Below are 15594 nucleotides of genomic sequence, written 5' to 3' on the forward strand. Positions count from 1 at the left end.
TCGCCACTTTTAACTAGTAGGCTTTGGACCCCTTATTGATGATATGCCCTTAATAGAACTCGAAAACATATTTTTTCCAGCAAGACGAAGCACCGCCTCTAAACTTTGAAGTTATCAGCAAATTTTTGCATCCAATTTCAAGAATAATTGAATAGCTAACCAAGATTCCAGCCGTTGGCCGTCGAGGCCGCCTGACTTAGTGCCCATGGATCTAATCCTATGGATATATTTGCGGAAAAATAAAGGTTTCTTATTCTTCCGTATAATCTAGACAAGAATTAGAAATACTTAGCAGTTATGAGAGGGTATCTTTCACCCCCACTGAATTAATGAATTCCGCGAGAAATGTTCAAAAACTGCCCCGTCTGTCCATAACAGAAGACGGTCGATATGTCGAACACCTGTAGCAAAATCTCATGTCTTGGTTTCCTATTTATTTTTATTGTTATTAGATATAGTTTAAATGTGTGTTGATGTTGGTTAAATATATTTTAAATAGTTATAAAATTCTGCATCTCTCATAGCAAATATTATTTTCGTTTTAATTGATGCTCACAGCTAGATTTTTTTGCATTACAGCCGGTGTCGTTCAAAGCCTACTCATTTAAAGCGGGTGAATTTTTATATACTCTATATCTCGAAGAGGAATCGAGCAAAATATCAAGTGTGTTAGATTTTTGGAAAGGTAATTTTAAATTCTTTGCAATAAATTAAAAATATACAGGGTGTCCCATATAAAAAATCAAATTTTCTGTTGATAATTCTTAAATTATTAATTTTAAAAAAATTATACTTAAACCATTAAATTCTACGTAAAAAGGTGCTTTGGAAATGTTTTCATAAAAATACAAAACTTTCCATAGCAAAAAAGTTACAGCGATTTGTTAAGTGCATATTTTTGAAAAACGCCCCGTAACACCGAAACGGTAACAGATATCGATATGCGGTTTTCACCATCATGTTTTTGACAAAAACTGAGCTCCAGACACCGATGTTAGTTTTCGTCTATCTCCCATAGAAAAGGGTGTTTCCCTTTAAAAGCGTCGAATTTGACCCACCCTGTACATACATTCATACTGCAATTACTCGCTGACATTACTCGCAGTTTATTCTTCAATTTATATTTTTCTTTATTTCGATTTAAATCTACTTTAAATTGTGAATTAGTCGTTTTTTAACAATTGAATGTACTTAAGGTCGCATTCTCGACATCGGCCTTTGACACGCATCAGAAGATGGTCAAGCAAGGCGTTTTCTTTCATGAGCTTTTCTGTGACTGAAAAGCCCAATACGTGATGTTTTCTGTCTACCGCACTCTGGACATTCAAAAATCTCATTGCCTTGTTGCCTCTTAATTTTTTGGTTGTCGCTGTTAACTGAGTTTACATTTCTTCTCCATTGAGTTCTATTGTGAGCTGCTTCTTCCCACTCATTCTGCACGTTCATCCCCTTTAAGTTTTCGTGGAAAATGTCCTTGTACCTTTTGAGTTGTCCACCTGGCCTCCTCTTACCGTCGACAAGCTCACTGTAAAGCAGTAATTTTGGTATGTGGTTTCTTGCATTCTGTATACGTGACCAGCCCATCTTAGTCAGGATTTTGTAACCATGACTTCAATACTCTCGCAGTTAGCTTTTTCAAGAACCGATACGTTTGAGACATGATGGAACCATTTGATTCTTAAGAGTTGTCTAAGGTGTCTCTGTTGCAACTTGTTTAATGCGTTCATGTCGGCGGTACGGCACCCAGGTTTCGCTCCTATATAACATGGTGGGGTTTATTAGATTATTACTCGGTACACTGCAAGTTTTGTTTTTGTGCTCAAGTCATAGTTCTAGGAAATCCTGTCTTTTAATTTCCAGTATGCTCTTGAGGCGCTGCACCCATGGAACATTGACAAAATATTTTTTTGTCCCAGCCACTAAAGATTTTTTATTATCCTTTTAGAAAATGGATTCACTTTTAGGTTTAGTATTTCTGTTAGAGAAACGATCAAACCACACCTCGACCGCCTGCTCTTCATCAACCGAACTATTCCTAGGGAACATTTGAAGAAAACGCAGTAAGTATCTAACGTACTAAGAAGAAAAGTAAAGAAATAATCATTAATACTAAATCGCCAATCAAAGGTGTATATTTTTTTCTGTTTGCTATTTCAATCAAAAAAAAAACGGCGTCAAGGACTGCTGTGGAATGAAAGTCGATGATAATGACGAGAACAAACTCTAAATGTCATTACTAGACCAGTGCTCTTCTTTATTTTTTAATAGCATTTACTACCAGTTGGCCTTAAGAAGGATGCAATTTATTTTTTTATTGAGTAAAAATAATTTTTAAATTGTGTAGTTTAAAATTAGAGAAAAATATTTTTTCAGAAATAATTTTTGTATGGAAACGTTCTATACTTTTTTAATCTTTCTATAATTAGTGTTAATTTTTTAGAGATTGATCACCCCGTTTTCGATAATACAGTATTATTTCTCGTTTTCCACTCCAAATTTTCGACATATTTATGTCCTTAACCACTCCACACGAGTTTATAATAAAATATCAAACTAATAATAATAATTAATAACTATTTTCCACTTTTAATTAAATCATTTATTGAGTACCTGTTGAAAACAAGGATCGTTCTGTTTAGTTAACGCGAGCTCGACATATCAATTATGCCCGACACCAGCGATTTTTTCTCTCTCAGATCAATAACACGTCCATATATATTCATACATCACGATATATACTCATAATAACTCATCAGGGCTTTTAATAGATGACAAACGTGCTGTTTGATGTCGAATATTTTCATCATCCGTCAATTAGCACTGCAAGCTGACGGTCCGTATTTATTATTCCAGGATTTTCTAATTGAAAATATTCTTCCTTACTTTTGGCTTAATAGTAGCTGTTTCCTTTTACTGCTAAAACTTTATTTTTTTGTAAAGAATAACTATTTAAAAAATATATTTTTGTGCTTTCTTTATAGCGAACCTACAGTGCTATCTACTTTCCTTTCTTTGAAGCGAAACTTCTTTACGCGCGTTGGAAGTAAAAATTCAAGGCCATGACACACGAGCTAGCGTCAGGAAAAGTGGTGACGGCAGTGTTGCCACAGCTATCCCATTCGGAGTAGATCTACCCCTTTGTAAAACAATTTAAGTCGCTCTGGGTTTGGACTGGGTTTGAACTGGATTTTGGAAACTAAACTAAACGATCTGTGCCATACGCGGCTAAGAAAATCACTATAATAAACTTGAAACTGTACCTGTGTACCAATATCCTATTTTTAGCAATTAAATAATAAAAACACAGAACATTTCCGATAACCTACAATTTAACACATTTAATCAACTATAAATCACAAATAATACGTCAGGAAACTTTAATAAACCCAGACAGCATTGAAACGAGCGTACTGAAGTGTCTCATCACACTGGCGCGACCGACAGCGGTCCGTGCTTATCTTCCCAAAAATAAATCAATTTTGTTTATATATAATCATATTTCTAACACGGCCAATTCTGACACGGACTTCGCTCTCGAAGTAATTCTATTCGGAATCGGCTATTGAATATCAGGAAGGAATTCTTGAAAATGAAACACCCAAATACTACATCAGTGCAAAGCGTCCATGCTTTCAACACTCTACAACAGTGCAATGCGTCCATGCTTTCAACACTCTACCACAGTGCAAAGCGTCCATGCTTTCAACACTCAATACTAGATCAGTGCAAAGCGTCCATGCTTTCAACACTCTACAACAGTGCAAAGCGTCCATGCTTTCAACACTCAAATACTACATCAGTGCAAAGCGTCCACGCTTTCAACACTCTACAACAGTGCAAAGCGTCTATGCTTTCAACACTCTACCACAGTGCAAAGCGTCCATGCTTTCAACACTCTACCACAGTGCAAAGCGTCCATGCTTTCAACACTCTACAACAGTGCAAAGCGTCCATGCTTTCAACACTCTACAACAGTGCAAAGCGTCCATGCTTTCAACACTCTACCACAGTGCAAAGCTTCCATGCTTTCAACACTCTACAACAGTGCAAAGCGTCCATGCTTTCAACACTCTACCACAGTGCAAAGCGTCCATGCTTTCAACACTCTACCACAGTGCAAAGCGTCCATGCTTTCAACACTCTACCACAGTGCAAAGCGTCCATGCTTTCAACACTCTACCATAGTGCAAAGCGTCCATGCTTTCAACACTCTACAACAGTGCAAAGCGTCCATGCTTTCAACACTCTACCACAGTGCAAAGCGTCCATGCTTTCAACACTCTACAATAGTGCAAAGCGGCCATGCTTTCAACACTCTAAAACAGTGCAAAGCGTACATGCTTTCAACACACAAATACTACAACAGTGCAAAGCGTCCATGCTTTCAACACTCAAATACTACAACAGTGCAAAGCGTTCATGCTTTCAACACTCAAATACTACAACAGTGCAAAGCCTCCATGCTTTCAACACATAAATATTACTAAAACATTACTAAATTATTACATTACTAACAGCACTCACACACTCACACATTACTCACAGTGCAAAGCGTCCATGCTTTCAACACATTCATGTATAACACGTGCCAACAGTGCAAAGCGTCCATGCTTTCAACACTCTACAACAGTGCAAAGCGTCCATGCTTTCAACACTCAAATACTACAACAGTGCAAAGCGTTCATGCTTTCAACACTCTACCACAGTGCAAAGCGTCCATGCTTTCAACACTCTACCACAGTGCAAAGCGTCCATGATTTCAACACATTCATTTCTAACACGTGCCATTCGTATTCTGATATCTACATTAACTAATTATAATTAATATTTTTATCGTCATTATTTTTATATTTCTGCAATACATACGAAAACTTAAGTAGACAATGACTAATAAACAAAACTAGTTCAACACATATACAAAAAATAAGTGCCATCTCAGTAATGCATCTCATCTATTAATAATTTGCGTTTTAAAATTAGTTAGTTGAAATCCCCTGCATAAAACCACAGATAAAATAAACTCTCAATTTTTTGCATTTTGAATAAAACAGATAGAGAAAAATAGAAACAAACATAACAAATGCAACTGAATAATATTACTATTTACGAGTAATAATTAATAAGTTCAGTTAGAATGTTTAATTTTCCTAATATTTTGATAAAATAAAAACATCACGCTTGCTGAGAATGACCCAATAACAAAATACCGCATGTATGACATAATGACTAATTTAGCCAAAACAACAAAACAAGACTATTTTAACCTGCAAGAAATAAGTAAAAAAACAACAGCAGCCTTGCAAACAAAAGCAACAATATTTATCACTTCGCCTGAATAAATACCGATCAATATTTTTTTTGACAAAAACTTCCTGTATTGCTATTTGTTATGCAATTAAAAAAACTTATTCCGAATTAAAATTTAAACGGTGTGGCTAATATTTTAAACCAACCATTCTGTACCAATGTATTTACCAGTAATAAACAGATCATTAAAACTTATTCAGACAATTTCAGACCATAAAAACTTAATTAAACTTAAATCGCTATGAAATAATGCAGAAAATACTTGTTTTAATAACGATCACTGTAATATTTCCCTCCCTAACTTTATACAGGCTATCTGTTTAGGCTCTAAAACTGTAAAATGTTCCAACTGCTTAATATAAACACTGCAATGCTCAATCTAAATGGGGCAATGCTTCTGAGTTTTGCGACATGACGCTGTGACTCATTTTTTTTAAAATTTACTTTATTATACTCAACTGATTAACTGAACTATTAACTTTTCGTACTTTTCCAGAGCGACAAACATCAACCAATACTTTCAATTTGTAAACCTAATTAGAAACTTGTACTTATCTTATTCCAATGCATACTCTACGTTTCACCATGCCACTCAAAAGCTTATTGTGGTGTAAGCTCTATCCCACTTCTGATTTTAGCAATTAAATAATAAAAACACAGAACATTTCCGATAAACTACAATTCAACACATTTGATCAACTATAAATCACAAATAATACGTCAGGAAACTTTAATAAACACAGACAGCATTGAAACGAGCGTGCTGAAGTGTCTCATCACACTGGCGCGACCGACAGCGGTCTGTTTCACTTCCAATATGCACACATAGTGCACACACTGCTTTTTTTTTGTTATGAATACAATACACAATAAACATATACAGGGTGGCCCATCGAAAACGTTCCGCAAGGCATAACGGCCAGGGTAATTTTTTTTCAGAAAATCCAAAAACACGTCAATTTTGTTTGTGAGGGGGACAACTTTTGCCCCAAAAATGATTGCAAAATCTTCAACTCTCTAAGCGGGGGTGTCATCCCCAACTTTTTTCAAATGGGAAGGGGGGTCAAGTGGTACCGCAATGAATTTGCCACAAGGTTGAACGATCGGGTGCGGCAGTTGCTAGATAGCTGTTCTTTGACTTGTGCGTTGAAGTTCTTCTCAATATCGTTAAACTTTTTAACAATTATGGTGTACTCACTTGCAGAAAAAGTGGAAATAATCGAACTTTATTTTAAAAATAATGAATGTAGCAATCGGGTTCCGCAGATATTCAATGAATGGCATCCTGAAAAACACCTTTATGGCGAAATTGTTCGCGAGTTAGTAGCAAAATTTCGCGAAACTGGTTCCGTTATGAATAAAAAGAGGCAGAGGGAAAATGGGGGGTTTTTCACGAGGGGTTTTTCACGAGGTGCACACACAAAACCCTCAGAAATTGAACGTGTGGGCTGGTATTTTTGGAAATTCTATTTTCGATATTGAGAAGAACTTCAACGCACAAGTCACAGAACAGCTATCTAGCAACTGCCGCACCTGATCGTTCAACCTTGTGGCAAGTGAAAAAATGCCTAAACATCTAGAAATAATAAGAAAAAACAGCAAATTGGTCGAAGGAATTCTGCTTACTCTGATAAATGTTTAAATAAACTTTTCAAATTTCAATCCTTCATATTTTCTCAATGACTCGACCGATTTTCAAAAACGAAGCGGGAAAGTATAGAGAATAAAAAGCCCTTTTCATTGCGGCACCACTTGACCCCCCTTTCCATTTGAAAAAAGTTGGGGGATGACGCCCCCGCTTAGAGGATTGAAGATTTTGCAATAATTTTTGGGGCAAAAGTTGTCCCCCTCACAAGCAAAATTGACCTGTTTTGGATTTTTTTAATAAAAAAATATCCTGGCCGTTATGCCTTGCGGAACGTTTTCGATGGGCCACCCTGTATACAAATAACATATTATAAACGGCACCGTATGTTCGAAAAAAACGGCGTCCAGTTAGCTTGGAAATTACGATCTAGACATTCCCCATATAATTTTACTTGTAAAATGACAGCGATCTTTATTTCATAGCCATCGCTGAAGCTTTTTTTTCGATCACATTGAATAAGAAAGATATGAAAACATAATAATAATGAATAAAAAGATTAAGGAAAAAGAATACCTAATACTGTTCATGTATTAGTTATTATTATGATTATTGTTAGCTTCCAGTAGTTAATACGCAGAAAAAAAATCGTGTGTGTTTGGGAAGGCTCGAAAGAAAACAATTATGTTATTATGCGACGTTTCGCCACTTTATAGTCGCACCTGCTCCTTATTTTGGTTCAATAACAAAAAAAATATCTTAAGCTTATTAATATTTTAGCAAACAAATGAGCAATTAATACCAAAGAATAGAATAACTCATAGTCTAAGATATTTGGAACAAACCTTTTACTTTACAAACCCTAACTTTAGCTTCGGGACTCGAAACGAAAGAACTTAGTACATGTGCTATATATATGTATTAAACTATAAACCTTGGTATGAGAGCAGTTTTTGTATTACTTATCTTATATTATTTATCTTTTATTGAATTTTAGAAGAGCATAGCTAGATTCTTTGGAATAGTGATCAAGGTTTTCTCTGCCGTGCTCTTTTACTTATGAATTCCCAGCAGAGTACGGCACTCCTTTCAGTTAATTTAAAAATAAAAAATAAGTAGGACTATTTACAAGTTTAGCGTTTGATTTACATAACATATCCTCCTCAAATTTCCCTAATATTGCTTTTGTCGAGCGCATCCGAGGTAACTCACAATAAAAAAATATATATTTTTAACACAACGTAGGTTCCTGTATTTCATTTGAACTGCTTAATATACAGTTGGTCAAAATATTTCCTCTTTAACTTTGTTGAACGACCCTAAGATTATTTTATTGTGTCAGAAGTTAAGTTAACTGTGACATTATTACGATTTGTAATGAAATTAATAATAAATATGTCTGTAGAGATAAAAAGTATATCGTTCTCAAAATTAGGTCAAAACTAATTCATTATTGTTTTTCTTGCAGGCTGTGCCGAATCCAGGACCCACACTCGCCATCCACACAGCGCAAGCGCGCACCGTCGACCAACCAGAGCTGACACTAGGACGAATTTGAGTTACGAAAAAACCGGCTCAAATGGGGAGGAATACACACAAACCTTCGCCAAGCAGAACACCAAAATCGTGCTAGATTGTGCCGTCAACATCAACTTCAGGTAAACTTCAATAAGGGCAGGTTCACATTATAACTACAATACCAATCACAGTTAGGTTAATAAAGAATAAGTGTAGGTTTACAAGCATGTAATCATCGGTTGGATGTAGATTTTTACTGGTTTATTTTCTATAATGATTCTTCAATGCTTGTTTCCTTATATCTCCCTACTTGATGCGACAGCGTGCTTTCTTAACCAGGATATAAGATTATAAGAAAACGCGAAAAAAGTGCGCTCGAACTTTCTAACGAAATTATTTATAGAAATTTAATTTAGTAATAGTTTCGACATCTTTAATGAAGTTCATGCCAACTTTTATTGATTTCTCTACAGGGTCCGGAGTATGTACTAGAATGTTATTATATTAACTTCTACAGGGTGGCTTAAAAAAGTGTGAGTCGATCGGGACGACTTATTTTAAATGGAACACCCTATATATTATTGGCAGAATGTCATTTTCTATCAAATAAAGTGAAAATATACCGCGGGTACCATTTAAAAATCAAAAGTTATAGTCATTTCCGGTGAAACAGGAAGTGACCAAAACTAATTGGATACGTCAATCAATCCCAAGAACAGTTAACCTAATAGGACTGCTCATTCAGCCAACAGTGTCTGCCAGGTGCATGCGGAAACTCCTCGCTTTGTGACGTCATTGTAGACCTTGTCATGGTTATTAGTCCTTATCCGGCAACCAATAATACATACACGTGCATTATTGGTTGCCGGATGCAAAACGTTCATTATTTAGTTTATTTATTTAAACACCTTATATGTATGCAGTATAGAAAATTAACTGTGTATAAATTGTATTAAATATTCGGATAATGCATTTTTAAGAACAGCAGTTCCCAGCTTCAACTTTTGCAGGCATTCTTTTTAGAGTACTTCCATATTTTGCTTTAAAATAATTAAGAAACAATATCGTAGGCACTTAGTAAGCACTTTGTCACAATCCACAACACAAAATGAACGTATTTATACACTCTATAGCTCTAAAAACTTTAAAACACCTTTTTCACATTTAAAATTGACAAATTAATACCTCAAAATTGCTCAGCTGTTATTTTTATAAGTTTACCATAGGCAACTAATAATACGCAGTATCATGACAAGGACTACAATGACGTCACAACTGTCAGCTGAAGCGCGGGAAGAGGCGAACGTACGTCTTATGAGGATGAGCAATCCTATTAGTTTACCGTTCTTGAATCAACCCTGATTTATTCGCCTGATCTATTCTGATATTCCTTTTATCTATTCCGATTACTGAATGTTCTGATTAACGCGTGTTTGATTCAAGAGGTGCACTGTATATTAAAGGTGTTTAACTAAATAAATTGATTACACTTCTAAACTAGTGTCTCCCTAAAAAGAAATAAGATGCAAATTGCAAAACCAACCAAAAAAAAAATTGAAAGCTTCATCATGCCCAGCGACCGGAATATAACGTAAAACTTCTTGGCACAAAGCGACCGCAAAAGCACAAAAGAACAGCCCAGAAGCTTTGCATAAGTTAAGGCGTCGGTTAAGTCTCTGCAAGTTAGAATAAACTCAGCACGTTCGTTGCCGGGGAGCGGACAAATCTGGAAACAGACCGCCTTCTGCCAGAAAGCTCTGCAGTTCTTTTAAACGCTTTTAAAAATTTAAAAAGTTCCGTTCAAATCTGAAATCGTCGGCTTTTCAGCATTTGCGGAATGGAAACTGGAGCTTTTTGGAAAATCGTGAGAAATTGCAAAGCATCAAATAGCAATTTGTTGTTTTCCTAATATACAGAATTTCCTAATATTTTATTTAATATACAGAGTGGTCCAGTGTTCGTAAAAGCTTTATATTAACTTTTCTATTTGAAATTTTTACTCCAATCTTCATTATAAAACGTACGAGCAATAAAAACATACTGGGTGCGTCTCGAAAGTGGCTCATACCTATAACTTTATTATTTTTTCAGATAAAAGAACGAGATTTGGTATGTTAGTATAAAATGACATAAAATAAGATTGAAAGACGTATTCAGTCGTTTTCCGTCACTTGTTGTTTTACCGGAAATGACTACAACTTTCTTTTGATTTTTAAATGGCACCCTCGGTATTTTTTACTTTATTCGATAGAAAATGACTGAATAGAATGGCATATCATATGTCAACTTTTGACATTTTCGCAAATGATTTATTTGAAATTGTAACATGCGGTTCTTAACGACAATTTGACTCAAAATACCAAGTGTGTGGTATAAAATTATTTGTAAAAAAATGTTTTTTTCTAAATAGGCTAATGAGCTACCCTTGTTTAATTTGAAAAAATTAAGATATGATTAAGAATATGATTTGGGCATCTTTTAACCAGCCAGGACAAGACACTAAAAACATTAGACGCTCAAATATATTTTTCCGAGGCTCCCCAAGTAACCAAAAACAATTGAATACGTCAATCAATCCTAATTTATGACATATACTAACATACGAAATCTCGTTTTTTCATCTGAAAAAAATAAAAAAGTTATAGGGGTGAGCCACTTTCCAAACGCACCCGGTATAGTAAGTAAATCTTCTCGTATAGTATCTCTAGTAGGCACCCTACGATTCTAATAAAGCGTCCATTGATTCTCCCTTCCAAAAGATTATGTCAATTTCCATTTAAATCATTAAAACAACACAACAAAACCACCAAAAAAAAATAAGTAAACATTTTTTCAGAAGGTGTCCTGCCACTACACATTACCAGCAAATGTGTGGTTCCCCCCACTCCATTCAAAAATCACCACAAGTATATAGTATAGTCGTATAAACAATAGAAGCGTTGGGCGTACGATAGCATATAATTGAATAAAATTTGCAGCTGAACAAAACATCATCATAATCATCACGCAGCCCCCTTTCACGTCCATAGTTGAACATAGGCCTCCTCCAAACGTTTCCAGATCTCGCGGTTTTTAGCTGTTGCAATCCAGTTAGTTGTTATTCGTTTCAGGTCGTCGGTCCATCGGGTGGGAGGTCTGCCTTGGCTACGCTTGTCAGCTCTTGGTCTCCACTCTATAATAAGTCTTTTGGTCCATCTCCCGTCTGCCATTCTAGCAATGTGTCCAGCCCATCTCCACTTTTGTTTTGTGATTCGCTGGATAATGTCATCCACTCCCGTACGTCGGCGTATCTCTTGATTTCTTACTCGATCTCTCAAAGTCAGGCCAATCATAGATCTCTCCATCCGCCTCTGTGTCACTCTCAATTTTTCTGCGGTTGCTTTTGTTAGAGTGAGTGTCTTTGCGCCATAGGTCAAAACCGGGAGGATACATTGGTTAAATGCCTTTTTTTCAGGTGTATTGGGATATTTGCTCTAAAGATGTCCCTCATTTTTCCGTAAGTCGCCCATCCCAAGGTAATTCGTCTAGCCAGTTCACAGGTTTGGTTATCTCTACTTATTTTCATCTCATGGCCCAAGTATACATATTTGTGGACTAATTCTATTCTGTTGTTGTGAATTTGTATGTGTTCGCTGGGCACAATATTAGTCATTATCTTAGTTTTGTCAAAATTTATTGTTAGTCCAATCTCGTGTAATGCATCGTTAAGTTCTTGAAGCATGTCTTTGATCTCTCCCAGACTATCTGACATTATAACGATTTCATCCGCAAAGCGTAGGTGGTTGAGTCTCTCTCCATCGATAACTATTCCTTTTTGTTACCAAGCCAGCATTTTGAATGCATGCTCAAGAACAGTAATAAACAATTTTGGCGACATGGTATCGCCCTGCCTAACTCCCCTTTTTATTTTTATCTGGTTAGTTGTGGAATGTAGATTTACAGTTGTTGTAGCATTGTCATATATGTTTTTGTATTATGTTACAATATCGATGGTCGATTCTACATTCTTGTAGCGCTGTTAGGATGGCAGGTAATTCTACCGTATCGAACGCTTTTCTAAAATCGACAAATATCAGTGCTAGGGGACGATTGTTTTTGATGGTTTTTTCTATTAAGGTTTTTAAACACTGCAGATGATCGTTGGTACCAAATTCGGAACGGAAACCAGCTTGCTCTTTAGGTTGGTAGAACTCCAATTTTGCCTGTAGTCTATTTGTTATAATTCGGGTATATAGTTTATAAAGATGATTAAGAAGGCTAATTGGTCTATAATTTTCCAGGTCTGCTATGTCTCCTTTTTGATGTAAGAGGATAATTATTGAGTTATTCCACTTTGTAGGGATATTTTGATTTTCCAGACAGAGATTGAACAGCCGTTGAATATTGGTCATTAATACTGTTCCTCCCATCTTTATCGCTTTTGTGACGACGCCATCATCCCCCGGAGCTTTATTGTTCTTCATCTTTTTTAGAGCATTGTAAATTTCACTTACAGAGATTTCCGGAACATCCTCAGAACCCTGATTTTGAACCTTTCCTTGTAGGTGCTTCCTCGAGTCTAGAGTAGAATGGTTGGTGTATAGTGTTTCATAGAATGTTTCCACAATCTGTAATAAATGTTCTCTATTAGATGTTATATTACCATTTTTGTCCTTGAGTTTGACGATTTCTTTTTTTCCATTAGTGAGCTTGCGTCTCATTATTTTCATGCTCTTATTATCCTCCATAGTTTTAACAACTTTTTCGTTTCTGTGCTTTCTTATGTCTTTTCTGATTTCTCTTGATATTTCCTTATTTAGTTTATTCAAATCACCTTGACTGGCGTGTTCGTCACTTTTCAATTTCCTTCTTTGTTCCATTTTGCGTTGTGTTTCCAAACTGATCTTTTCCTCCTTCAATATAACGAACAAAACATACCTGCGTTATATTTTACATGACAGTTAAATAATTGATTCGTTGCTAGGTAAAACGTGCTAAACTATATGTCTAATAGTTGTAACGTAAACAACGCTTTGATGGAAAAAGAGCATCTCCGCTTGCAACAAAGATATTGTCAAGGTGTATTACTGGTTGCATAACTGCATACTGCTAAAAAAATCGCAACGTGCCTTGAGGAACCTGGCGCATTCGCCAGAAAGTAAAGAAAATTATAGAATTCTTTAGAAAAATCTAGAAACAACCGCCAGGGGGTATATAAGGCCCGCGCTTTGACAGTTGGACAAGTTTTAAAAAGTTTGAAGTTTAAAGTTTGAAATTTGAAGTCTAAGTCTGAAGTTTGAAAATACCGCGAAATACCGTTAGAGTAATAGTAGTTGCATAAGTTGTGTTGTAAATAGTATAAGTTGTGTACAGAGTGAAACAAATAAATTCGTTAAGTATTTTATCGTGAGTTTAAATAGTGGACCCACGGAATCCGGAACAATATTAAAATGTCCCTCCAAAATATGTAATATTAGCGTTAACTATTAGTTACATTACATTTAATTAGAGGGCTCAGTTTACCATAAATAAATATTTTTTTTATTTGCAGAACATGTTTTGTTCTAAATTGAGCAATTTAACAAGTAATTGTTGTAATTTATTATTTATTATTTATACAATTAATTGCTGTAATTGTTAACAAATAATATTTGAGTAATAAACAATATGTTTTTCCATAGCAACTGTTAAAATTGCCTTATATCTATCAAAAAGAGTAGATAAAATAGTACTTTAACTGCAAGGGTAGATTAAATGATACTTTAATAGCGAGGATAGGTTAAAAACTTTATTTCTTCTTGCATGTTTTTTAATTGCTTAAGTCATTCGAGATTTAAATGGAAGTAGTTTGGATATGGCGTTTGTCGCCTCAGCCTGAATATCTGTTGGTAATTTAATTATTTCGTTTTGAGCCATTTCTGGCTCCAATTCAATCAGCACAAAATTAAAAAATCGACTCTTAAAGAGGATTAAAAAATATTGACTCAAAACTGACAACTAAAGAGACAGCTTTATTTATTTGTCCAATTACATAAAACCAACGCCAACCCAGCACATTTTTTCTACTCGTAATAAATTCCTTGAAATAATAATTTCTGAATACACGACGATAAAATTGCATTATCGTCTTGTATAAAAAAATATTCGTTATATTTAAACTAAAATGATTTAAAAGCTGCACTATATTTTTTTGTATGAATGGATTTTTTCTTAATTATAAAACTATTGTTGAAAATAAAGATTTTTGCAAGTAAAGAACTTATTGGTCATCTTAAGGCTCTCTTTGATGTCATATGGGAAAGCGGAGAGGTACCTCAGGACTTTTGCAATGCGAATATAGTGAATATATTTAAGAATAAAGGAAGTGCATCAGACTGCGGAACCTACCGAGAAATTTCACTATCGGAGGAAAAATTCTTGCAAAAATTATGTCAAACCGCCTGCACCCACATATAGAAAAAATCCTTCCAGAATCGCAAACGGGTTTTCGCACCAACCGCGGTACCGTCGATTCGATATTCTCCATCCGGCAAATACAGGAAAAAGTAAAAGAGCAGTAGTCTAAACTTTACGTTGCATTCATCGATCTAACAAAAGCCTTCGACTCTGTGAACAGAGATACACTTTGGGCAATTATTAAAAAGTTCGGAGTACCCATCAAATTTCTTCATAACAACAACAAATCAAGAGTGTCATGTCATGGATCACTGAGCGATCCCTTCCTAACAAACACAGGCGTTAGGCAGGGATGTGTCTTAGCGCCTCTCCTATCCAATATATTCATGGCAACGCTCTCCATTATAGTGGACAGCAAACTGCAGGAGAGAGGTTTGGACATTAGATACAGATACGACGGCTGTCTGTTCAACAGAAAAAGACTCAGGGCCAGAACACGTACAAAATTCATCACAGAACTTCAATACGCTGATGACTGTGCTCTAGTTGCAAATACGTTACAGCAATTGCAAGAAATGTTGAACACATATACATGGGCATACGAGGCTTTGGGACTTAAGCTGAACATCGATAAAACTAAAATCATGTGCACTCCCCCGGAAGATCACAACAATGCTATAAAAATCGGAGATGAGCTGTTGGAATATGTAGCGGAATTCAATTACCTCGGCAGTTTGATTTCGAAAAAGGCCAATATCGACTCTGAAATTCAGCACAGGATTAGCAGCGCTTCAAGAGCATTCTGGAAA

The 15594-nt window shown here is 35.6% G+C and overlaps 1 protein-coding gene across 1 annotated transcript in view; it reads left to right on the forward strand.

Annotated features, from left to right (window-relative positions):
• LOC115887706 (hemicentin-1) overlaps window positions 1-15594 on the forward strand; it is a 1088837-nt gene that overhangs the window by 609129 nt on the left and 464114 nt on the right. Inside the window, exon 3 of the mRNA XM_030907180.1 lies at window positions 8361-8550. Within this exon, the coding sequence (XP_030763040.1) occupies window positions 8361-8550 (190 nt within the window). The remainder of the gene's footprint in view (window positions 1-8360; window positions 8551-15594) is intronic.

This window comes from Sitophilus oryzae, unplaced genomic scaffold (assembly GCF_002938485.1).
Source record: "Sitophilus oryzae breed Bouriz unplaced genomic scaffold, Soryzae_2.0 scaffold_610_pilon_pilon, whole genome shotgun sequence".
In the NCBI taxonomy this organism is placed as follows: Eukaryota; Metazoa; Arthropoda; class Insecta; order Coleoptera; family Curculionidae; genus Sitophilus; species Sitophilus oryzae.